General features: G+C 34.7%; 1 protein-coding gene across 5 annotated transcripts in view; it reads right to left on the bottom strand.

Moving 5' to 3' along the window:
• NTNG1 (netrin G1) overlaps positions 1-27,743 on the bottom strand; it is a 396,206-nt gene that overhangs the window by 80,723 nt on the left and 287,740 nt on the right. For all 5 annotated transcript variants that reach the window (XM_049765717.1, XM_049765720.1, XM_049765718.1 and 2 more), the window contains exon 4: positions 1,635-1,661. In XM_049765717.1, the coding sequence (XP_049621674.1) occupies positions 1,635-1,661 (27 nt within the window). The remainder of the gene's footprint in view (positions 1-1,634; positions 1,662-27,743) is intronic.

Below are 27,743 nucleotides of genomic sequence, written 5' to 3'. Positions count from 1 at the left end.
TGAGATGTTGACTGAGCAGTACAGAGAGTCCATGCAACACACAACTGACACTCCAACAAATAACACACACCAACGCCAAAGAACTACTTTCCATCCATCCATTTCTGAAACGTTTGACAGGCTAGATTACCAAAGCAGCAATGGTCTGTCTCAAGCTGCTGCCATTTGCTTCCCTTTTGCCCCCAAATACATGTGCAAATGTGATTGCCAAGGCCTGAAAGGAGCACATGGTGGGATATATGTAGTTAGGAAAATGCCCAGGAAGATACTGAAGCATAAAAATTAGTTTATTATAGCTGCAGATTTTTATTCGCAAGTTTGGAGCACGGATGCTGTTTCAACAAATCACAAAAAGGACGCTATAGCATTAGGCTGGGATTTCAATGGAGGTGAACGCTGCTTCTATTTACAAAGAAGCTGATTTTCATGACATTTCACATTTCTAGTGCTTAGCAAATTCATGTTTGGGTTTATTCACAAGCTTAAGTAGACAGAGTTGATTTATAAATTCGAAAGCATGACTGTGCATTTATAAGAAGGGGAAAGTTGTTTTATTCAAATGATCGGAGTATTGCCTTTTTTAGATAGATGTTGGCATCACACTGTTTCAACTGCTGCTATTTATACTGCTATGCCACAGCACATAGGACAGAGACTGTGAAGGGTGAGACCACAGTCAAAAGAATTCTCCATATAACTGAAAAATCTGGTTGACTTTACTTATAATCCCTTGCTTAGCAGTTGTTCAAATATTTTAACCACTAAAAAGGTGTGCAATATAAAAAATATTCAGCAGTCTTCTCTGTAAAATTATGGGGGTATTTCCTTCCTGAGCAATACTGCTTTGGTATTGGGGTGTCTTTATTTTACATGTGAGGAAGGACGTTTGACTTGCCGCTTTCAAGACAGCTGAAAACATGGGAAGTGTTCTCTAGTTACATGAAGAGGGAAATTCCAGCTCTTCTTGCTTTTAACTTATACATATATCTTCAAACCTATTTTTACTAAAGTTAAGCATAAGTACTTATGTCAATGTAGTTCATTGTATTTTTAGATAAAAATAAGCACACTCGCTTAAAACTTTGTTTCTCCTAAGAGACTAATGATTATATGTCTGCAACTTTCAGGCCTTCAGAGGGAATAGAGCTTGATGGTTTAATAAAATTTCCTCCCCTCCCCTACTCACTTTCAAGGCATTTATCTTGTACTTAATATGCCTCTCTCATTACTTGAACATATTCTCTATTCTTCTAAGCTCTGGTAGAATTCCATAATCTTAGGTAGAAAGTTCAAAATGTTTACTTTGTTTTTACTGAATTAGGTAAATCAGATGTATTTTTTATAGTTTTGCTAAGGAACTGGAGTTATGGAAGTAATAATTACTGCCTGGAGAGGTGGCTTTCAAGGATCAAAAGTCGTCAGGAAATCGGTGGCACCTCCATTTCCACAGAAGGGGTAAATAGAGATATCTATTCTATTTCTGTTGTCACCATCTTACTGTAGAAAACATATACTAAAAAATCCATTAAGAAAGAAAATACTCTCTTACATCAGAAATGGACACTGGGAAAATAGATCTGAGGAGCTTAGCAAAAGCAAAGCTAGCCTAGACTTTGTTTATATTTTTTACTTACTACCAATACTGGAAATACTGGGAATACCTGAAAAGAAAGAAAACAATAAAAAGTCTGTTAGAAATTCATTAATATATAACATCTTTAACATATTACAAATGCGGTACATCAACACAGAAAAATATATTTATCTATTGAAACCAATTTACTTTCATTCTAGAACTCCCGAGCTTATCAGATTGTGAAATTAATGCTCCAAGACAGCTTCATGATACTAAAATTTTATGAGGTTAACGAGCATTTGTGTGTGGTTCAAAAGAGATACGGAGTTAGAATTATGTTTTCCAGGCACAGACTAGACCAAACATGTACCATGTGGACCCTGTAAAACTATAACCATCTATGCAATAGATCTTTTAAATCTGTTGTGATATGCATGTACTATATGCTGAAAGTCATTTGACACTGATTAATTTCACATAGCCATCGTTTTCATTCTTCTACTTGTCAGCTGTGTGGATTAAACTCTGTAATAAGGACATAATTGAGCAAAATTATTCAAGAATACATTAGGTTGTTCATATTGATCATAGACTTCATTGATTTTTCAGATTTAATTTACAAGTGATATGAGGTGGTGGAACCATTTCATAGTGGAACTATATTTGGAATAAATAGGGGCATGAATGTATTTTGTATCCAGAAGAAAACTTCTAGTCAAAGAGCATGGAAGCTAGGCTACCCAGGTTTGAAGGTTGGTTTTTACACTTACTGAGTGATCTTGGGGCATATAGAGGTTGAATTTTTTTTATTTTTTATTTTTAAGAAGGAAGTATTACCATTCTAAACTCAAACACATTAAATGCTTAGTATAGTACATCAAAGGTATATCTTGTTCTTTACAATAAGTTCTCTGAAAACGTTATAACAAACACACAAAATTAAATATATCAGCATGATGCAACTATTCAGTACTGCATACAGTACATTATTTATAAGACACCACAAGGACACAATTCTTATAAATTAACATGGATTGTTGTTCTCAGGTTTGTTTTATTTATACCTGTTAGTGATAATGACCATCAACTTTTTTTTAAGATTTAGAGTCAAAGGAGCACTGTAAAAATAATGTTAGTGTGGCAATTATCGTTTGCATGGGCCCACCAAAGTATGGGGGTCATGGAAGGGAAAAACTTTGGCCTAAGTACAAGGAGATCCTACCCCTGAAGTTTCCTGACAGAAGACCATTTCTAGACTCCAGGCAAACTAGTTTGTCCAATTCCGGTCATTGTCTGCAGTGCCCATACAGTTATATCTTTCACAGTCTCTGTTGTTGATCTCACGAGAGGCTGAATTTCATAATTCTCATAATTTCTATGTGGATTAAATAGACTGATTTATACAAATCACTCAAAACACTGTTTAGCAAGTTAGAGGTCCTGTTTCCCTATTTATAATGATTACTATTGAGGTTCTAGTTTATTCATCAAGTAAACAAATACCAAATAACACTGTTGATTGGAAGCCAGAGACTTCTACTGTCTCTATTAAATATGGGAGGTGTGAGACTGAGAAGGGGCCATGGGTGAGAGCGAGAATCCAGCTTTGCTACTATGGCTGGATGATTTCAAGCAGGTTTTCTAGCCACTCTCCATCTGCTTCTTTCTCTGAAATGAATTAATAATATATACTGCAGAGAGATATCTGAATTCAATAATCTATAAAGGTATCTGCTACATGGTATACAGTCAATAATTGATAACTATTAATGACCTGTTCAAATTGGCCCCAACATCCCTGAAATTTATAAACAGGTGGTAAATGTAGGAGTCATTAAAAACCTATTTTTGTATTTTTCTTTGAACAACAGCCATATCTCTGGTTATTTTAACATGATTGTATCTTACGATGAGATTTCTAGCTTTGCAGTCATTAAACCCCAAAACTATTTTTCTCTTTATTAGTATATAGGAGAGAAGGGAAAAGTTAAGATTACTGTATTTTTCAATTTTAGAAGGAATGAAATCTTATTTTTATTATTACCTACATTCAAAAGTTCTTTTAGGTCCATTAAAAAATCTGTTTCTTAACTTCATATGAACAGAGTTCACAGTGCTTCAATTTAATTATTGATCATGAATCAACCCAAACTGGAAACCTAAATATCCATTTCTGTGTTTTAACTCTGTCCCGTGGAGAGAATTTCAAGCTGAAGTGATTTCTGCAAAAGACTGCTCAATTTTTCCTGACCCTAGACTTCAATAGACTATCTTTGCCACAGCATGACTGTGTCTTGGTACTGAATCTTTTCTTTATTTCCCCCTCTACAAATCCCCTGTTGGGTGAGGTACGATGGCAGCATCATAATTTTAGTATCAATTGCAGAAGCTTCAAATTTCTCTATGATTGAAAAATCCTGCTCCATTGCAGGGGACTGCTTGCTTTTCATAATCCATCAAAGGCAGTGGAAGTTAGAATGGCGGAGAGACTTTTCATGTGTTTTCAAACTTACATGGAGTTAGAGGCCATGCATAATGCAAGGCAAAGTTCTCAGGGTATTTGGCCAGACACAACAAAGAGCAAGACCAGAAGAAAGTTTGATGCAGTACTTGCAGCTGAACACTTTGAAAGATACAGAAACGTTTCCAATCCTTTGGGAATACCGGTGCAGGGCAGAAATGTTCATTCCATCTATACAAACCTTGCCAAGTGAGGCCATTATGAAATCCTATTTTCCTCCCAAAGATATTTTCTATTACTGAACATTGGGATGCTAAAAATGCAGGTTTTTCCTTCATTTAGTGGTTTACAATTTTTGAGTTGTTGCCAGGTGAATTATTTTCTAATACACTGCTGTAAAATGGGAGTTGCTTAGAAAAGATTTAAAACTGCTCCTTGGAATAATGTATGTTGAAGCTGAAAAGGTCTGAACAGCAAGTGATGCTCAAATGTATATTTTCAAAAACTACTTTTCAAATAAAAAATAGTATGGTATTATACCCAGAGACAATAGAGATGAGGACCAGGAGGACCAGTTCACAGTAGAAAGCTTGCCACAAAGAGTGGATCAAAGGAGGTTTATTAGAAAAGGGACCACTCTGACAATGATAATTGAAATTGATCATTCTGTTACAACTGGGTGCTGATGTAAGTGGTATTTCTTCATTAACAATAGTGCAAACCACAGTGTCAAAAGGAGAGAGACAGAGACACAGAGACAGAGAGACAGAGACATAGAGACAGAGAAACAGAGAGAAAGAGAAGTAAAATGCTTTGTCTAGAGGCAGGTGGAGGTGAGTGGGAGGGAAACTGGTGAAATTGGCAACAGGAGAGGTGCATTGATAAAGGGTCATATACATTATATGACTTAAACTCAATTATGAACAATTTTGTAACCATGGTGCTTAAATAAATTAATTATATAAAGCCCATTTTCAATGTTTCTCTTATTGTGTTTATCAATAAACACCGATGCTCTTACTATAACTGTTGCATTCATAAAAGATTACAAGTAAATCGTGAAAAATATTCCAAAATTTTTAAGAACTAAGATTGCAAGGCTACAATTCATTTCATGAAATATGGGTTTCCATGGGGTCTGTAAGGAATAAATTAATGGATATTAGTGGTTTGCACAGTACGGGCAGAGTTCATAAGGTTAGAGGAATGAAAGTTAGATTATACTCAAGAATTTCTAGTCACATATTATGGCATCTCTTATGTGAAGAATATTTTTACTTACAAAAATTCAACTCAGAAAATATTTCCGAGAGGGTAGAACAATAGTAAAGTAATTATGGTGTTTACCTTGCATGCAGCTGACACTGGTTTAATTCTGGGCATCCCATATGGTCCCCTAACCCTGCCAGGAATAAAATGATTTCTCAGTGCAGAGCCAGGAGTAACTCCTGAGAACAACTAGGTGTGGTCCCCCCCCAAAAATTCTGTGTGCAGAAGAAATAGTATAGCAGGTAGACCACTTGCATTTTGTCAACCTGGATTTGATCTCTGGCACCCCATCCTGAGCACTGCCAGAACTGATCTCTGAGCACTGAGCCAAGACTAATTTCTGGGGTCAGAGAAATAGCACAAAGTAGGGCATTTGCCTTGCACGCAGATGGATGGTGGTTCGAACCCCGGCATCCCATATGGTCCCCCGAGACTGTTGGGGGGTAATTTCTGAGTGCAGTGCCAGGATTAACCCCTGAGCGCTGCTGGGTATGACCCAAAAAACAAACCAAAAAACCCAAACAAACAAAAAGCAAAAGACTAATTTCTGGACACAGTCACATGTGTCCCCCAAAGAAGCAAAAACTAAACAGCCAAAAGGAGAAAATACTTCTTTCTTTCTTTGTTCATATCCAGGATATGAATTAGCCACTCTATTTTTGTTTTCATACACAACTTTCTTATTTTTTTCTTTTGGTTTTTCGGGCCACACCCATTTGATGCTCATGGGTTACTCCTGGCTAAGCACTCAGAAAATGACCCTGGCTTGCGGGGACCATATGGGATGCCGGGGGATCGAACCGCGGTCCTTCCTTGGCTAGGGCTTGCAAGTCAGACAGACACCTTACCTCTAGCGCCACCTCACCGGCCCCACATACACAGCTTTCTAAAGGCCTCTATGTTCAACAGTCTCATTGCTTTCTGTATCTCAGACATCTTCCCAGAACAATGCCTGATATAGAATAATTGTCCTATGTACAGTTGAGCAAACTCATATTGTTTCTTTTTAGTATCTACTGTACTGAGAAAAAATATCCCTACTGCACTTTAGTCATAGTATAATCTTATGTGATATAAAACAAATAAATCCATAATATAATTCTTAGAGTTCAGAATTAATGAATGTCTTTGTTCTTTTGAAAAATTCCCCATTTTCTGATATTAAGAATTATGCAATATTTGGAGGCTCTTTATAGCTTCCCTTTCCAGGAAAGGGAAAGCTCAGAGAATTCAAAGTGAAGATCAACAGGGGAATTATATTAAATGTTAAACTTATTTGTATTTTTCTCACACTTTTAAAAATAGAACATACTTAGAGATTTATTTTCTTCCATAAATAATGCAAGAACAAAAGAAAATTTTGAGGAGTTCGAAGCATATAGAATTCTGTGAGTTCTTGTTAAGAAAAATAAAATTCACATTCAAATATAAAAATAGCTATAAAATTGAAAATTTAATTTGAAGGAGTTTAATGAAGGCATTCTGAAAATTAAAAAATAAATACATTTACTTTAAATTTTTTTTTGTTTTTATTAAGACATTGTGGTTTATGACTTCCAGGCAAAAAAATTCAGGCATTCTAAAATTTAAGCATCATTAATTTGTTACCTCTGAAACAATTTCAAAAAATCACAAAGGTAAACAGAAATGAAGAAACTAGATAGACTAATTTAGAAAATGTATTTAAAAAATGGAGAACTAAAGGAATCAGAGAGTCATATCCAACTCTTTTATTATACAGAAGACAAAAGAGAGGGGACAAGGAAAAAGATGTACCATGTCAATTTATAATTAACATTGGGGCATGTAACTCTTAATTCCTTACTGTGGTGACACTGTTAGACTTGCACTGAGAAAATGAAACACACATAATCTTTTTCCCCCCTTAGGCTTCTAAACACACATAACCTTAAACTATAAGGAAAGGTTGTGCAATCCACAAAATCAGATTTTATTAATTTATTAATTTATCTAGTTATTTATTTATAATTATTTTATTTAAGCACTGTGGTTACAAAATAGTTCATGATTGAGCATCAGTCAAACAATGTATACCTCCTTTCACTAGTGCATATTTCCCAATTTTGTTCCCCATTTCCCTTTTATCCCCATCCCAGCCTGCCTCTGGGCAGACATTTCACTTAAAATCAAATTTTAAGTGTTTTGTTTCTTCTAGAATAGAAATATACTTCAATAAGAGACACACAATGTTGATTAAGTATTAAAAAATTCTCAGCTTGTGGGCATTTGTGAATCTTCCCTTCTCAATTAGCCTTTCCTTCTTTCATATTTATTCTAAAGGTTATTTAAAGGGAATTCTGCTGAAAATAAGAGGAGAAAATAGAAAGCCTGTCTAGAGTACAGGTGGGGGTTGGGTGGGAAGGAGGTTAGATTTGGGACACTGGTGATGGGAATGTTGCACTGGTGATGGGCGGTGTTCTTTACATGACTGAAACCCAAACACAATCATGTATGTAATAAAGTTGGTTAAATAAAAAAATAAATAAAAAAAAGAAAATAAGAGGAGAAAGCAATGAAGTTACATCATGAGTGTTTTGTGTGTTTGTGTTACCTTTTTTCCTTTTTTATCCTATTATTAACCCCCCCCATCAAATAAATGGTTAAACTAAAAATAGTTAGAAAAGTCAACATGATGTAAATTTCAAACAATAAATACGCCGACAGCCTGAAGCAGATTAATGCATAACAGCCAACCTCCTTTGAAAAATCAATGGAAATTTTGGTGGTCTTGCATCAAGAGAAAGGCAGGAAGGAAAGGATTCAGTATGTTTCAAATAGAGTGGAGTATTACCACTATTGGGATAGACAATTTGAAAAATCCATTATGTAGGTGACAGAATCCTTTTATAGTCAGATCCACAGTCCTTATGCTCCTGAATTCCTAAAAGGTCAGATGAAGAAGAGATACGCAATGTATAGGAACAGACTATAGCCTTATTTGTATTCTGAAGAATTTCAATGTGCTTCTAGTCGTAGTTCCTCAACCAAATTGCCATTGGTGAGAGGTGTAGTGACATGCCTTTCAGGTAATTGAAAGTGAAGGAAGTAAGATTGCCTTCAGACTATTTTTTTTAATTTTTATTTTGATCATAGTGGCTTACATATCTTTCACATTAGTATTTTAGGTACATATTAACATTGAATCAGGGGAATACCCACCACCAAATTTGTCCTCCCCCCTTCCCCATTCCCTTTCTGCAACCCATATCCCCCACAATCACCCCCCGGGCTGCTAGAGTAAGTGGTCCCCTCTTTGTCTAGCTTACTATCAGTGATCATACATCTGTTTGGTCCTGGTGCCCTCCCTGTTTCTTCTTCTATTTGAGAGGCTAAGCTAGATAAATCGAGTTATGTGGTTTTGTTTGAGGGAAAGAAAAGCAATAGAATGGGGTAAAGATTAAGCAAAAAAAAATAAAATAAATAAAAATATGCTGAAAATGGGCGGAGTGCTTCTAGTGGCCATCAGCCTCAGTTTGAGAGAGGACTTGAAAAAGGTAATTAAAACACCATAACAATACAAAAATAAATGTCAAGTTAAATATCCAGTGAGCCCTACAGCAATAAAGAGAAGCACCACACAATAGTCTCGGTTCTGAATTCAAATCATGCTGGAGTGCAAAAAGAAAGAGAAAGATAAGATAAAATAATATAAAATAAAAAAGGAGACATCAACTTCAATATCTACACCAAAATAAGGACGTCAAAAAAAACAATCAATAAATAAATACATATGTGGAAAAATGATTATTTTGTGCTTTTTTTTTCCTTTTTTTCCTTTTTCCCCCTGCATAGGCACAGTAACTATTAGGGATATTATAGAGGGAATTCCCTTGGCCTAGGAGATACAGGGTTTCTCCATCCTGAAATATACTGTCCTGGTATTAACTATAGACTCTTTGCATGATCATTTACTCTCCCCTCGGTGCTTTTGTGATGTATGGAAGACTTCTGCTTTGTCATGGATGGTAAAATCAGTCCTCTGTATCTAGAGATCTTGGTGACTGTGCAGCTCAAGGAATGGAGCTAATGATGAAAGCTTTCTTTGTGGTTCTAGCAGTTCTGCTTCTTCAGTGTCGTTTTAATTCATCTTCTGTAGTTGGTGTTCTTGTCATTATGTTGCTCCTAGGATGGAGCCTGGGACAGAGTCTTTTGTTATGTTTCTGGAAGACCCGTTCACTTGAGGTTGTCTCAGTCAGACCTCTGGGATTGGAGATCTTGTTTGTTGAACAGTTTGTAGACCAAAAGCTAGGTTAGAGCTTTTTGTTGTTGTTGTTGTTGTTGTTGTTGTTGGTGGTGGTGGTGGTCCCGGGATGCGTACTGTCTAGGCCTGGTTGTAACAACCAGTCATCTGTATATAGCAATCTTGGTTTTTGCACAGATAAAAAGGATGACATGACTTCTGATTTTGTCTTATCGTTGGCTGGTGAGGAAGGATAACTTGCTCTTAGATCTAGTTGTTCCCATTTCCTCATTGTTAGGTTATCAATTTAGAACTGGCGTATGTTGGCGTCAGAGCAGCATTATGAATGCCCTGGAGGGTACTTGGTTCCTGGAGCTGTTGTGGAGAACTCTGTCATTTCTATGTCTGGGATCCAGGAGTCAAGGCTGGACGGTCGATGCCTATTTCCCTGGAGTCTAGGTTGGTTCCCCATGACATACATTCAGGGTGGGAGATGACCCTGTGTTGTAAAAAAGTATATGTTCTTATCCCTAGTAGATAAAAAAGTATATGTTCTTATCCCTAGTAGATAAGAAATTTTACACGTAAAATTTCCCCTATTTTTAATATGCCTTTGCAGGAAGAAGTGGTGCTACATTATATTGCTGGTGGATTTGGGGATGGAGAGAGAAGAAAACAGACCCATGTCAGAAACTAAAAATATATATGCTCATACATATCTAAAGAAAAAAGAGTTTTTAAAAAAGAAAACAAAAGGATTAAATAAAGGACATAATTAAAGGAATAAAGTGGGGCCGGGAGGGATAGCATGGAGGCAAGGCGTCTGTCCTTCCTGCAGAAGGACGGTGGCTCACATCCCGGCCTTCAGACTATTATGCTGGTAAATTATCATATAAATGATCCAAGCAGTGATAGCACAAGTCATCTCATCGCACCAGATGAACTCAGGGACCTGAATGTACCTAACAGTCTCAACAGCAACTTGACTTACCATATTAAGAAATCTGAAGAATGGGAAGGTGAAGGTCTAGGAAGGCACATGCTTGAAGTAGATGGTAGCAGTATTGGCCTTGCATTGTCTCATGAGCAGGGAGCAGTTACCTATAAACTATTAGATCTTTGGGGGCTGGCAAGGTTCTGTGGTAAGACAGTGTGTCAGGATATTTCAGCCTGAAGTTATTAACATTGGAGTCATTTAAATTTCCTGTTCTCATGCTCAACAAGCAACCTTCTCATTATTATCTAGCTCTGCAAGGAAACTTAATTACAATACAGAGAATACACTGGTCATAAGAACCTGAATATTCTTGACACCAGAAGTTATTTCATACTATCTGTGAATAAGCTAACATTTATTTTCTCATATTGTTGCTGTCCCCAAAGGGAAAATTTTCTGGTCAAGCTGGGGTAGGTCCATGAATTAGATAATTTCACTAAATTATAAAAACAACAGAATCTAACTTTATTATGTATTTACTTCATGATGGTCACAATTCTAAATGTCTATGTATATCAGTTAATTTAATTTGTATTAGAATGCCATGTAATGTCAAGTTCATTACTTCAGTTTATTTTACAGAGGTTGGGAACTCAAACAAAGCATCTCTCTGAAGTCATTTCAGTAAATTAGGAGGCAAATTTATATTTAATCTGAGTGGTAGTTTCCAGAACTTAGACCTAAAAGAACCACTATACACCATTTCTCAATTTATTGTGAACTCTGACTCTGTAATCTCTAATTCTCTAGTAAAAAACAGAAACTTAAAATAGAACTAGTCTCTGAAAATTGAAAGCATTTGTCAAAATCTACCTGCAACATAATCTGATGTAATTTGAAATAGTTTGATGGTAGACCCCAACTGAATGGGTCAAAAGGTATTTTTTATTGCATTTGGTGAAAATCATCATAGATTTGATGAAGAAATATTAAAATATTGAATTGAGTGGTGCAATGTTATTTTGAATTATTTTGCCATGTTGACTTCAATAGTGATTTGATAGGCATTCTATAGGACATTTGTATAGCTTTATTAAATTTTACATGCCTTTGTATCTCTATGTAAAATGGGATTAAAACAGTATATAATTCATAGGTATGTTATGAGAATTTAATGCAATGGAACAAGTAATAGATTGACATACTAAAAAAGTTAATAATAATAAAAAGTAAGCAGAATAAAGAGAAACTATTATTACTACCACTATTACTATAATTTTGGTTATAGATAGAACATTTAGGTCTACATACACAATCAAAAATTTAAAGAGAAGAATGATTGATTTTGCATGGTAGAGTCTAGAGAGGTTGCTATAAGCATAAAAGAACATTGAAAAACATTGAAAAGTGAAGTTAAGAAAACTTTTGGATGATTTTTGGAAGGAATTTAGTCTCTTACTAGATAGTAAAAATCTTAACATTGAGATCTTTACACACAGAATGGAATATTGTTCTGATTTACTATAAAGATTCAGGGTAGAGTTGATTAATAACTATGAGGCCAATAATATTAGGATTAAAACCACATGGATTAGAATGCTAAGAACTAAAGATATCTATTGGAATGCATTGAATAAATAACCAGTAGCTGGAAATAATCATAAGTAGGAACAGCAATTTAAAGCAAGTGTTGAAGGGTGTCTTTGAAAGCAAAAAAAAACATTAAGCAGAGACTCAGAAAAAGTTGGAAAGAGCTAGTTTAAAGAAAACCAAATTATTTAGCCAGGTGTCAAAATGGATGCAAAATCCCAGTGAGAGCAAAGGAAATGGACATTAAATTGAAAACACTTTAGTATTATGTGTAGTCACTGGAGTCAAGGAACATGGAGCTTCAAGCCATCACCCTTACTAGCTACATAAACCATAAAACGCAGCCATATAACTAGCTACAAACTACATCAACTACATATACTAGCTACATAAACCTTATGCCTCAGTACAGATCAGATTCCACATCTGTAAAATGAAAATAGGAGTAACAACTTATAGAATTGTTTTGAGTTCTGGGCAAACTAATACATATAATACATTTAGGAAATTGCTAGTCTCTGTCACACACACACACCTACATCTACCTGGGGAAATATAAATTGGTCAATGTAAATTTAATACCAGAGAAAATAATAGGACAGTCATCAAATTACTTTCTATCACTCATAGAAGTCCTAGATATTGTGTAACAACTCAAGTTGGATTTCTGAACAAACAAATAATGTCAATGTTGGACCAATTTAATTGTCTTTCTTTGAAGAATATTAGTCTGTGTAGGAAAGTGCAGGGGTGGATACAGTTGAATTGGCTGGGTTTATTCTCCATGATATATCAATCACTACATCCCTAAAAGTATTTTATTAAAGTCACTTTATTCCATGAGCAATTAATTTTTGGAAACTGGTTATGATAAGTTAATTAAGGGTTTCTTAAATATTTAAATAAGACATGAGAATCTGAGAATCAGTTTAGTACACTCATTTTATGAACTTATTTGTCAATGAAGTTATTTTAAAGTAGCAGAACTTATAGTTTGTGAAGCAGAAGTTAGCAGATATTGTACCATTGTATAATGAAGTTAGAGTTCCTATAGCTTTCAATGTTAAGTTTGGCATATATGTCTAGAATAATATGTACTTTTATACTTGAAAGACAGAAGTGCAATTCAAAGGATACTTGAATAGAATTTTATAAAAATGTGGAATGAAGTTAAATAGGGAGAAAATACATGTCCTAAGATAAAGAAATGGCTTTGTTTAAAACTAAAGAATATATTTGATGATATACATAAGAAGTTTTAAAAGACCAAGAAAACAGCCTCAGTCATGAGTAAAAGCACAAAGAATAAAAATGTTGCCACTTCCATGTTTGTTGTAGTTAAAGCCACAGTGAAAAGTGATGTGTTCAATAAACAGGGCTATATTTTAGTGTCGAGATTTTGCACTCCTCTTTTCGAGTTTTACATGGTCCATTACACAAGTGGCCTTGGAGTTGCCACAAAATTCAGTGCTTCAAAGCCATATAGCTTCTAGCAAAGTTTGAATTGAGGGCATCTCTGACTGATGGGCTGAGTATCTTAAATGGGGTATCTTAAAATATCCTGTTTAATGAAAGTCTTTTTGCTCCCATTCTAAAAGCAGGCAAGAACTGACTGTCTTATTCAAAATTTATCCAGGACTGATTCCTGACATGTGCTTTGGCACACAAGAGACACTTTCAACTTTTGCCTCTGCTCTACTTTGTGAAGTTGTAGTGAAGCATCCCGCCCAGTACAGTGAGAGAGGGCACCATATCAGAAAACAACCCATGAGGGCAGGTCATCAGAGGTACGCTGTCTTGATCCAAGAATGGCTGAGCCAGAGGAGCGTGGCCACTTGGCAGTCACTTGGCTTCATGGCCACACACATATTCTAACCAATGGAAACCAGTATGATATGTCAGAAACACCACACAACAAACCTGACAATGAGAAAAAAATACAGGCCAACACCATACATAAAGAATAAAGATGGTAGCTCTGGTGATCCAAAATATGCCAACCACTTATTTAGCCTCTCAGAAAAAAAAGGTTTTAGAGAATATGGATAATGTTCATAGAACTCAAAGAAAGCATAGATTGAACTGAATGAACCACAAATGAAAACCAAGAGGATATGAAAATAGAAATGAGAAAAATCCATATTGAAATAATGGGACTGAAAAAAACTTGGTGGGTGATGTGAAAACCTCACTGGAAAGCCTCTCCAACAGAGTAACAGCAACTGAGGAAAAATTAGTGAGCTAGAAGATAAGATGCATAGCAATTCTATACAATAGAAGAGATTGGAAAGAGCCTTAAAGCAAGTAATCAGACAACAGAAACATTTCTTAAAGAATGGAAACAAATGAAAATAGAACTGTTGATAAACTCAACAAAAACAACATAAGAATCACAGGAGTCCCACAGACCCAGAAAAAAAAATTATCAGGAATAATTAACAGTCAAGGACATTATTGCAGAGAAACTTACAGAGCTAAATACTTCAAGCAGCCATATCCCATATGATCCAAGAGTACCAGCTAAAAGAGAACCCCCAAAAAAGCACCCAAGACACACCCTAATCACAATGATAAATCCTACAGATTGGGATAGAATACTAAAAGCAGCAAGAAAAAATAAAGGAAAATTATGTACAGAGGAGCATCATGAAAAATTATAGCATACTTGTCACAAGAAACCCTCAAGGTCAAAAGACAGTGGTGGGATATAGTGACAAAACTCAATGAAATGAATGCTTCACCTAGAATACTGTGCCCAGCCAGACTCAAGTTTAGGTTTGATAGAAGTATGCATAGCTTCACAGATAAACAACAGCTCTGAAACTTTACAGACTCAAAACCAGCCTTAAAAGATAAACTGAAAGATATACTTTAAGATAAGACAGAGGGCCCGGAGAGATAGCACAGTGGCATTTGCCTTGCAAGCAGCTGATTCAGGATCTAAGGTGGTTGGTTCAAATCCCAGTGTCCCATATGTTCCCCCGTGCCTGCCAGGAGCTATTTCTGAGCAAACAGCCAGGAGTAAACCCTGAGCTGTGTGTGACCCAAAAACAAAAACAAAAAAAAAGATAAGACAGAGTAAGAGACAAACCAAAATCCTACATAAAGATGACACTAAATCCCATGAAAATTATCACTCTCAACTTCAATGTACTAAACCAGTTAAGAGATACAGAGTGGCAAAATGGAAGAAAAAGGTGAATTCAACATTCTGCTGCCTACAAGAAACACATCTGAATAGTCATAACAAACATAGACTCAAAATCAAAGGCTTGAGGACAAACATCCAAGCAAACAACTCCTTAAAAAAAGCTGGAGTGGGTACTGGAAAGATAGCACAGTGGTAGGGTGTTTGTTTGCAAATAGGCAGGACAGATGGTAGTTCAAGTCCCGGCATCCCATATGGTCCTCTGAGCCTGCCAGGAGTGATTTCTTAGTGCAGAGCTGTGAGTAACCCCTGAGCGCTGTAGAATGTGATGCCTGCCCCACAAAAAAGCTGGGATGGCCATATTAATATCATATTACACACAGTTTAGACTGAGAAAAGCTATAAGGGACAAAGATGAATAGTTTTTAATAACTGAGGGATATATATATATATATATATATATATAACAGGAATAAATATCACTCCTAAACAAATATGCATCCAATGAGAGACCAGTGAAGTATTTAATACAATTCTTAAAAATCTGAAAGAAGACATCAATAGCAACACAATAATAGTGGGAGACCTCAACACAATCCTGTCACCCTTGATATAATATATATTATGATACAATATATATTATATAATAAATTATAATAAGTAATAGTATATAAATGTATATGTTATTTATAATATAATAAATAAATAATATATATTATAAATATAATATAGATATAAATAGCTCAAAAAGAAAAAATAGAAGAAAGTAGACATATATACTTAATATATAGACATATATATAAGTCTACTTTCTTCCATTTTTCTTCCAACAGACACACACATACATATTTTTATATATATATATATTTATATATATATATATACACAGAGAGAGAAGAAATCAAAAGATTCCTGGGAACAAATGCAAATGAAGACACAAATTTTCAGAAGTTGTCAATCACAGAAAAAGTGGTACTAAGAAGAAATTTATAGCTTTGCAAGCATACATCAGAAAGAAAGAAGGGCACAGCTTATTAAATTAGAACATGATCAACAAAAGGAACCAAAATAGGTAGGCAGAAGGAAATAACAAAGCTTAGAGCAGAAATCAATGAAATGGAAATCTAAAAAAACAATCCGAATGATCAATGAAAGTGAAAATTGGTTCTTTGAAAAAAATAAACAAGATTGATAAACCACTAGCAAAACTCACAAATAAAGGGAGAGAAAAATTTTTAAGAAACTGTATTAGAAATGAAAAAGGGGAAATACTACAGATACTACAGATAGTTACAGGGTATCAGAGATTACTTTGAGAAACTCTATACCACAAAACATGAGAACCTGGAAGAAATTAATAAATTCTTGGACTCTTATAATCTTCTATGGTTGAATCAGGATAATCTAGGATATCTAATCAGATCCATCACTTAAAGGAACTCTTATTAACTGCTAGTGGGAATGCAGTCTAGTCCAACCATTATGAAAAGCAATATGAAGATTCCTCCCAAAACTGGAAATTGAGCTCCCATATGATCCAGCTATACCACTTCTAGGAATACCCTAGGAACACAAAAATATATTACAAAAATGCCTTTCTCACACCTATATTCATTGCAGTGCTATTTACAATAGCCAGACTCTGAAATCTGGAAACAACCAACATGCCCTTCAACAGATGAATGACTAAAGAAAACTGTGGTACATATACACAATGGAATATTATGCAGCTGTCAGGAGAGATGAAGTTATGATATTTTCCTATACATGGATGTACATGGAATCTATTATGCTGAGTAAAATATGCCAGAGGAAGAGAGATAGACACAGAATAGTCTCACTCATCTATGGGTTTTAAGAAAAATAAAAGACATTTTTGCAATTATTCTCAGAGACAAGAGGAGGGCTAGAATGTCCAGCTCACGACATAAAATTTTTCTATACATGGATGTACAAGGAATTTATTATGCTGATTGAAATAAGTCAGAGGGAGAGTGATAAACACAGAATAGTCTCCCTCATCTATGAGTTTTAAGAAAAAAAATACATTCTTGGAATAATTCTCAGAGACAAAAGAGATGAGGGCTTGAATTTCCAGCTTATGACATAAAACTCACCACAAAGAGTGGTGAGTGCAGTTAGAGAAATAACTACACTAACAGCTATCATAACAATGTGAATGAATAAAAGATGTAGAAAGCCTGTCTTGAGTACAATCGTACAATCATTTGTAATCAAGGTGTTTAAATAAAGATATTAATAAAAAAGTGTGATTTCCAACCAAATCTAAATGTAACAGGAATATAATTTTAATAATATATGTAATAAAACGTTTGTAAATTGACATCAACTCCATCTTTTATTTTCCTAAAATATTTACATTGACTTATGATTTTAAGTGTGTAGTATACATTTGATTGCTTCCAAGTTATTTGAAAAGTCTCAAAATGAAGTTGAATGTATTATAAAACGAAGTCTTGCCCAAAACAAAAGCCCAGGCCCAGATGAATTCACTAATGAATTCTTTCAAACATTTCAAAAGGAACTACCACCAATACTTTTTAGAATCTTTCAAGAGATAGAAGAAGCAGAAACACTTCCAAATAGTGTTTATGAAGCCATCATCACACTGATACCAAAACCAGACAGAGATGCTGAAAACACACACACACACACACACAGAAAACGAAAACCTACATATTAATATCCCTGATTAACACGGATTGCAAAGATTCTCAACAAAATCCTAGCAAATGGAATCCAATGCCTCATCAAGAATATCATACATTATGACCAAGTAGGTTTAATACCAGGACATGGTTAGACCAATATGTAAAACCAATCAACATAATACACTGTATCAACAAAAGAAAAAAAAACCCACATAACCATGTCAATAGATGCAGAGAAAGCATTTGACAAGGTCCAACACACATTTATGATAAAAGCTCTCAACAAGACGGGAATAGAAGAAATATTTCTTAATATAGTCAAGGCCATATACCACAAGCCAATAAAAAATATTCTCAATGGAGATAAACTAAAAGTCTTTCCTCTAAAATCTGGTACAAGACAAGGCTGGTTTCTCTTACCACTCCTATTCAACATAGTACTGGAAGTACTTGCCATAGCAATTATGCAAGAAAAGGATATCAAGGGCATCCAGCTATGAATGGGAGAAGTCAAGTTCTCACTGTTTGCAGATGACATGCTATGATATTTAAAAAACCCTAATTATTCTACCAAAACGTTTCTAGAAACTATAGATACATATGGCAAAGTGGCAGGCTACAAAATTCAATAGCCTTCTTATGCACAAATAATGATTGAGAATAAATATAAATTAAAACAATCCCATTCACATTAGTGTCACACAAAGTCAATATTTTGGAGTCAACTTAAGCAAAGAGTTGAAGGAATTATACAAAGAAAACTATAAAGCACTGCTTCAAGTAATAAAAGAGAACTTAATGAAATGGAAACTCCTTTCAATTATTAAAATAGCAATACACTTTAAAGCACTGTACAGATTTAACGAAATTTCTCTAAGGATACCCATGACATTCTTCAAAGAAGTGGATCAAACACTCCTGAAATTAATTTGGAACAATAAACACTCGTGAATATTTATAGCAACATTTAGGAAGAAGAGGCATAACCTTTCACAACTTTAAATTGTATTACAAAGCAATAGTCATTAAAACAGCATGGTATTGGAATAAAGACAGACCCTCAGAACAATAAAATGACATGAGTATTCATCTGAATGTTCCCCAGACATACAATCAATTAATCTTTGATAAAAGGGCAAGAAATGCAAATAGAGCAAGGAAAGCCTCTTCAACAAGTGGTGTTGGAAAAATTGGTCAGCTACATGCAAAAAAGCAAACTCAGACATTCCTTCTAATACCATGCACAAAGGTCAAATCCAAATGGATTAAAGACCTTGATATCACTCAGAAAGCATAAAGTATATAGAATAACATGTAAGTCAAACACTTCATGACATTGCGACTAAAGACATCTTCAAGGAGGAAACACCACTGTTCAAACAATTGTAAGCAGATATAAATAAACAAATGGGACTACAGAAAACTGAGAAGCTTTTTCATCTCAAAGGAAACATGACTAGGATACAAAGGCCATTCACAGGATGGGAGAAACAATTCACCCAATACCCATCAAATAAGTGTCTAATATCTAAGATATACAAGTTACTAACGGAACTTAATAAGAAAAAACATCAAACCACATCAAAAATGGGGAGAAGAATGAACAGATACTTCATCAAAGAAGAAATACAAATAGTCAAGAGGCACATGAAATAATGCTCCACATCACTAATCATCAGGAAGATGCAAATCAAAACAAAAATGAGATACCATCTCACACCACAGAGATTGGCACACATTAAAAGAACAAGAACAATCAGCGCTGGTGGGGATGTGGGGAGAAACGACCTCTCATTCACTGCTGGTGGGAATGCTGTCTAGTCCATCTTTTCTGGAGGACAATATGGAGATTCCTAAAAAATTGAAAATTGGACTTTTATATGATACAAAAATGTCCACTGCGTGCCTATTTTCATTGAAGCACTATTTACAATAACCAGAATCTGAAACAACCTGGAAGCACAACAACAGGTGAGTGGCTAAAGAAACTGGTACATATATACAATGGAATACTATGCAGCTGTCAGGAAATATAAAATTATAAAATTTTCCTATACATGGATCAACATGGAAACTATTATGCTGAGTGAAATAAGTCAGAGTGAGAGAAAGATAGACAAGAATAGTCTCACAGTTCTCAGAGATTTAAGGAAAATAAAAGACATTATTGTAATAATACCCAGAGACAATAGAGATGAATGCTGGAAAGACCTGCCATGATATGAAGCTTACCACAAAGAGTGTTAAGTGCAGTTAGAGAAAGAACTACACTCACAACTATCATGATTATGGTAGTTATTGAGAGAAGTAGTATGCCTGTCTCAAATATAGGCAGGGGGTGGGGGAGGAGGGAGTTGAGGGTACTGGTGTTGGGAAGGTTGCACTGGTGAAGGGGGGGGGTGTTCAATTTTTTTTATAACTAAAACCCAACTACAAACATTTTTTTAATCATTGTATTTAAATAAAGATATTATCAAAATATATCCAGCTTTCTTGAGATTATGCTACATCTAAAAGTTATCCAGTGGAATGCTTTTTTTTAGTTATTAAAATTTATTTTAAGGACCACTGATTTTTACTTTTGAAGTTTTGTATGAACCTTACTAGGATATTGAGAGTCTTAATTATATTGCTTTTAAATAACTGACTTAAACTGACATTCTTCACCAACTAGACTCATCTGTACACCTGTGTATTTACATAGTACCATATGTAGATAAAAGCCAGTGTGAAGTTCACATTATAAAAGTGCATATAGAATTTTGCTTAAAATGCCATATTTGAAAATAAAAAGGACTTTCAAAGAAAGTAAGTAACATATTTTTATTTTTATAAATTATTTTGAAACCATGATTTATAAGGTTGTTCACAATACAGATTTTTTTAGAGTTAAAAAGTTGTTCATGATTGGGTTTCAGTCCTATAGTGTACAAAACCATTCACCAATGCACTGTTCTTACCACAAATGTCCCCAGTTTTCCTTCCACATTTCCTTCCCTCTCCCTGACTGCCTCTGTGACAGACATTTTTCTTCTCTTTTTTGTTTAGTTTTATTCCCTTTTAGCCTCTGATATTTGCAATGTTATTGAAGGGGTATCATGATATCAGCTTATCTCCTTTCAGAACTACTTTTACTGCCTAATTGCTATGGAAAGTATGTCTAGTAAGTCACTGAATGGAAGTGGTGAGAGTGGGTCTCCTAGTCTTGTGTCAGATCTAATAGGAAAGGGTTTTAGTTTTTTGCCATTGAGCATAATTTGTTGTGGTCTTGCGATAGATGTCTTTGATTTTATTGAGGACAGTTCCCTCAGTATTCATTTGCTGCCAGTTTTTTATCATGAATAAGATCTGGATATTTTCAAATTTTTCCCTGCATCTGTTGCTATGGCCATATGATTTTTAATTTTTCTTTTGTAAATATGTTTTATTAGATTTATAGACTTGTGCTTGTTAAACTGTCCTTATATCTCTGCAATGAATTCTCTTTTGTTGAGTTGTATGCCCTTTCTTATGAATTGTTGGAATCTATTTGCAAGTACTTTGTTAAGCATCTTTGCATCTGTAGTATCCAGGATATCAGCCTGTAATTCTCTTAGGTTTTTCTGATGTTTTTCTCTGCCTTTTATATCAGAATTAAATGAGCTTCATAGAAATTGACTGGGAATGGTTCTGCTTCTTCAATTTCCTAGAAGAGCATGAAAAGAATTGGTAGTAGTTCTCTTTAAAGGCTTAACAGAATTCACTAGTGAATCCATCTGGACCTATGTTTTTGTTTTTGGGAAACCTTTTGATGACCATTTTAATTGCTTTAATAATAATAGGTCTATTCAGACTATTCACATCATATTAGTTCAGAGGGATAGGATTCCAAGAATTTATTAATTTTTTCTAGGTTTTCTTATGTTGTGGAATGAAAATTTTCAATCTCTGATTACCCTTTGAATTTCTGTAATATTTGTTGTGACATGCTCCCTTTCACTTCTAGTTCAGTTTATTAGGGAAATGTCTCTATTTCTTGTGAATTTTGCTAACGTTTTATCTATCTTGTTTATTTGTTCAAAGAATTAACTCTTGCTTTTTTTTTTTTCAATGTCTTTGGCTTTTTTTTCTTTTGAGGGGGTTCCCACTTAATTAATTTCTGGTCTAAGTTTTATCTTTTTCTTCTGCCTTCTTGATTCTGGCTCATTTTTTGGGTCACTTTCCAATTTCCTAAACTGTGCCATTAAGTTATTTATGTAGGTCCTTCCTTCCTGATGAATGCTTGCAAAAGCTATACATTTTCCTCTTAATGAAACATTTGTTGTATCCACAACTTCTGATAATTAATGTCTTTATTCTCATTTGTTTTGATACTCTTTGATTTCTTCTCTGACCCATTGGTTTTACAGTAGTGAGCTCTTTAATTTCCAGGCGTTAAAGTTATTTTTACCTTTCTGTTTAAAATTCTCTTCTATTTTTAGTATGTCATGGTCTAAGAAGATTGTTGTTCAATTTCTATCCTCTTGACTTATGGTGGTATGCTTTGTGGCTCGGCATGCTACCTATCTTGAACTATACCCTATGTGCATTGGAGAATAATAAGTATTTGGATGTTTAGAAATTAAAATCTCACTCTCTTTCTCTCTCTCTCTATATATATATATAGTATATATATATATAGTATATATATTGAGTATCTTGTTGAGTATCTACAAGAGGTGACATAACAGTGTTGAACTCTCCAACTACTACTGGCTGATGTACATATTCTTTAATTATTAAAAATGGCCCTCTATGTCTCTTATAACCTTTTTTAAGCCTGAAGTCTATGATATCTGATATTAGTCCGGGCCACCCCAGCCTCTTAAGAGAATTGTTTGCTTGAAATATTGTCTTCCAACTTTTGACTTTAGTCTATATGCAAAGCAAGGAATTTTTATGTTGTATGAATTTTAAAGCATAATAATTTTATTAAGAAAAATGGAGTTCATAATGAATCTGGAGAAGAAAAGATAAGTCAATATAGTTCTACATAACATATAAATCAAAAATGGTTGGACTTTGCAAAGTCTCAGTATTGATGTCAAGAAATTACTTTTAGGGGCTGAAGCAATATCCCAGTGAATAGGATATCTGCCTTGTATGTGGCAAATCTGCATTCAACCCCTGGTATTCCAAATGGTGTCCTGAGAAATACCAGGAATAATTTTTGAGTTCAGAGCCAGGAGGAACCCCTGAGCATCAGGATGTGCTTTCCAAAGACCAAACAAATTACTTTTATTTTGTATCTTATCTATTGTACTGTGTGCAATGAATAATGATATGCATATGTCCTTCTGAATGAATGTTTTTTGTCTTAAATGTAGATACCAAGAAGTAAAATGGTTGAGTTGTATGAAAGATCTTACTTTTATAAGAAATATCCACACTCTTATCCACAGGAGTTGTACCAGAAATCAATGCCAAAAGCAATGATTCACTATTATTTTTTTATCACACACTCTCCAATATATATTGTTTGCATTTTTTTCTTTTTGCTTTTTGGCTACATTTTGTGGTGCTGAAGACATACACCTGGCTCTGTGCACAGGGGTCATCAGTGGGAACAAAGGACCAAATGGGATGCTAGATGAATCCAAGGTTTGCTGTATGCAAGGCAAGCTCCAGATCTGTTTTAAATTTGTTTGATATTTGTGATCTTCAGTAGTGTAAGCTAATATCTCATTGTTGTCCTGATTTTGATTTCATTGATAATAGGTGAGGATGGACACTTTTTTTCTTTTCTTTTTTTTTTTTTTTTTGGTTTTTGGACCACACTTGGTGTCGCGTAGGGGTTACTCCTGACTATGCACTCAGAAATCACTCCTGGCTTTGGGGGACCATATGGGATGCAAAGAATTAAACCAAGAACTGTCCTGGAAAGCTGAGTGCTGGAAACTTTTTCTTATGCCTACTGAACATCCATTTGTCTTCTTTAGAGAAGTTTCTGGTAATTTAATCTTTCTACTATTTATCAGATTATTTAAAATTTTTTGCTGTTTATTTTTGTGAGTACTTTATATATTTTGGACATTAAAGTCTTTATCTGATTTAAATGAAATTATTTTCTCCCATTCAATCTGTGTCTTTTAATTTTACCCTGAGCTTTTTTTTTGCCATGCAGAAAAATTTTACCTGATGTATTTATTTTTATTTTTATTGCTGGTGTAATAATATCACTAAAGACAACACTGAGATCCAATTTTTGAAGTGCTTTGTGTATATTATCTTCAGTGATTGCTAATGGTCTGGTATCAAGGTCTTCGATATTTATTTACTTTTGTGTAAGGTGTGAAATATAGAACCAGAAACAATAATATTTTCAGATGAATAGATAATTAAGGTGTTGTATTTATATACACAATGGGATACTATTAACCTACAGGGAATGATGAAAGTATGCAATTTGCTGTGACCTGGATAGAACTGGAGGATATTATGTACAGTGGAGTAAGCCAAGAAGAAGGACAAATATTGGATAAAATTCTTATGTGTGGTATATAGAATAATAGGACAAGGGGATGCAAGGTATCTAAGAAGGGTACCTAAATTATTCTGGATCCTAGATTTTGGATTTTAGAACAGCCAAGAAAGAATGAATTGAGGTAGGAAGAAAGAGGCAAAAGGAAGATAATAAAAGAGCTAGGGACCTTAGGCACATTGGTAGTATAGAAATATATGCATAGTTCTGTTTTATTTATCTTAATGTTCTTTGGCTGAAAGTTCAAAGTTAAGATATCAGCAAGGGGACTTCTTCTGAGAATTATGTTATGGGTGATTGTCCTTCCACTGTAACTTTACCTTGTCCTCTTTCTTTGCATCTTTTTTCTCATAACTAAAAATAAAAAAATTAATAAAAAAGAGAAATATATGCATATAGCTATACAAAACACTAATAACACTGTAAGAACGAAGATCAGGGGGGCAGAGAGATAGCACAGCAGTAATGTGTTTGCCTTGCACTCAGCTGACCCAGAAACAGTTGTTCGATTCCTGGCATCCTATATGATACCCTAAGCCTGAGCTCAGAGCCAGGAGTAATTCCTGAGTATCACAGGGTGTGATCTCCCCTCCCCTAAAAAAAAAAAAAAAAAAAAAAAAAAAAAAGAAAAAGAAAAAAGAAAAAAAAAAAGACCAAATTACAATAATATACTTAAAAATTTGCCTGCTCAGGACGAAGATTAGGAGGTGGAAAGAAATCTAGGAACTTTTATAGATGGAAAATGAGACTGGTGGTAAGATTGGTTTTGGAACATTGCATGTGTGAAACTCTAGTATGAACAACTTTGTAAAATGCAGTGTATTAATAAAAATAATTTAAAAATATATTGCCTCATGAAAATTTAAATAATTCACTAATGGAGAGGTTTATCTTGTGAAATATTTTAAAAATTAATTCATTTTGAGCACTTAATCTGTGGCAGGGGTTCTGTATTGTTATGTAAACAAATAGTTTACATAAAATAGTTTATATTCAATTATCTCAAAATTCTGAGGTCACAATTGATGATATCTTCACATCAGAGATAGAAAAATGAGTGTTGGAGATGCTTATTTACTTTTTTCAAGGGCATAGGTTTTCACATAGCTTGTGAAAAGATAAATAATTGGTCCAGTAACCTCTGTACAAAATAAACTACTAGATTGCTTAATTTCATCCTTAGTCATTTAAAGCACTGTGTGATGTGCGAGTGATTTATTTTAAGGGCTGATTTCCATTGCAAAACTGAACCTTTGTAGACACCTTTAAAATCTTTCTGACCCATACAGGGCTATTTTAATAAAGGTGTAGAAAAGTCAGGAATCTGGAGAAGGTCAGTAAATACCAACAGTTTGAAGGGCAATATACTCTACAAAAGGGGTCTTCAAACTATGACCAGCGGGCCACATGCGGCCCGCAGAGGAGTCTGATCCGGCCTGCCAGCAGTGAGCGCTGTTTTGGTTGTCTAGATACCTGCCAGCATATACACTCAGTGTATATCCAAATATCAGGAACCATGCACTCAAAAAGGTAACCATCTTTGGTAGCACTTATGCCTGTGAACAGACTTTTTCAAGAATGAAACATCTGAAATCTCCAACCAGATCAAGATTAACTGATGCCCACTTGCATCACTTGTTACGGCTGGCAGTGACAAATATGGAACCGGACATTGACCATCTCATTAGCCAAAAGCAGGTCCACAGTTCCCATTGAAATACTGGTGCGTGATCTGTTTATTTATAAATGGTTTTCATTTTATTTATATAAGATATGTGCAGTGTGAGTAGGAATTAGTAGCTCATATAGTCCGGCCCTCCAGCTCTTTAAGGGACCATAATCCGGCCCCCACTTTAAAAAGTTTGAAGACCCCTGCTCTACAAGGAAGTTTGAAAGAGATCATATTCGTTTGACCAAACAATGTTCTACTGATTGTAAGATAAATAAGGTTGGAGGTAGTGAAGAATATAACAAAAATCCACTTAACAAAGAGACTGTTATAAGGGTTCCTCACTGTGTAATGATCTTGAAATAACTTATTTTGAAGCATTTCGCTAAGTAGCTGAACAGGATCATGTTAGAACAGAAGTCAATGCCTTCAATCAAAAATACTCAATCCTGGGGAGCCAGAATGTAAGGACAGTGGGTAGGATGTTTGCCTTGCATGCGGTCAACCTGTGTTCAATATCTGGCATCCCACATGGTCTCCTGAACCTGCCAGGAGTGGTTTCTGAGTGCAGAGCCTGAGAAACCTTTGAGTGATACTAGGCATGGCCCCCAAACAAATAAATAAACAAAACTTCAGAATTTTATGACCCCAGCAATAGAAGAAATCCAGTCTTTGTTAATAAAATCACCTTGAAAATTTTTTTTTGCTCAACAGAGCTCTAACATATTAATTTTAGAAGCTAGTCTGTCAGGTTTTTTTTTTCTTTACCACAGAAACAAAATTCTTTTACAAAGAGGATTTTTTTAAACCTTTTGAAAGATTTATTTTTCTGCTCCATAGAAATTTTATTATAATTTCATGCCCCTATACTTCATGGCATGTTAGTTGGTCCATTACACTTACATTTAACTTGATAAGGCCTTGGTTCCTGTGATATTAATTTTTTAGGTTTTGATTTCACACAGCTGCCACTTTGAAGTTTCTGATAACATTCTTAGCCTTGCAAGGAGTCAGTGACTTTTCAGGTTTTCATCCACTGCAGCTCACTATCGTGCTGCTTCTGCTACTTCTCACTCAGATGAGCATATTTTCAACCTCAGCCTTTCTCTACTTTTCAATGAGAGCATTGGACTTTTGCAAGTGACTAATCAGTGTATCCATAAAATTTAGCGATTGATTTCTGCAAGTAATCACTTGATTCCACAGAATATCAGTGCTTTCTTATTTCAGGAATCTTAGTGGGGCATACATGTGAACATAGTTGGGTTATCCCCTTTTCTTAATGTACCAGCAAGTGTACAATTATGATTTTACCTAGGTAAAGGAGGCTTCTATTTATCAGACCATGTCAGGTTGCTCTCAACTGCTGAAATTTAAAAAAAATTATTTCAGTTGTTATTTTCAGTTGTAAATGTTTAGCTAAAATTGGAGCTTTAGCTAAAATTGGAAAAGGGACAATCTTCTGGAAAAAGCCAATCTGATGGGGAAAAGGCATTGTAAACATTAAGATTATTTATAGACATTATTAAAATTAAGTTAGAGTTAGGATTTTTGAGGTGTCATTTTTAGCAGGAATTCATTATTTTGATAGGAAATTAATTTGGGGTAAATAGAAAGCAACCCCCCCATTTTTATCCATTTAAAAAATCATATGTGATTTCTATCATTTCCCAACACATTTAATTCGAGTGTTGTAAGACTCCAGTTATCAGATGATCCAA

The sequence above is a fragment of the Suncus etruscus genome, chromosome 19, assembly GCF_024139225.1.
Source record: "Suncus etruscus isolate mSunEtr1 chromosome 19, mSunEtr1.pri.cur, whole genome shotgun sequence".
Lineage (NCBI taxonomy): Eukaryota > Metazoa > Chordata > Mammalia > Eulipotyphla > Soricidae > Suncus > Suncus etruscus.
This window is presented reverse-complemented; position numbering and strand designations above follow the sequence as displayed.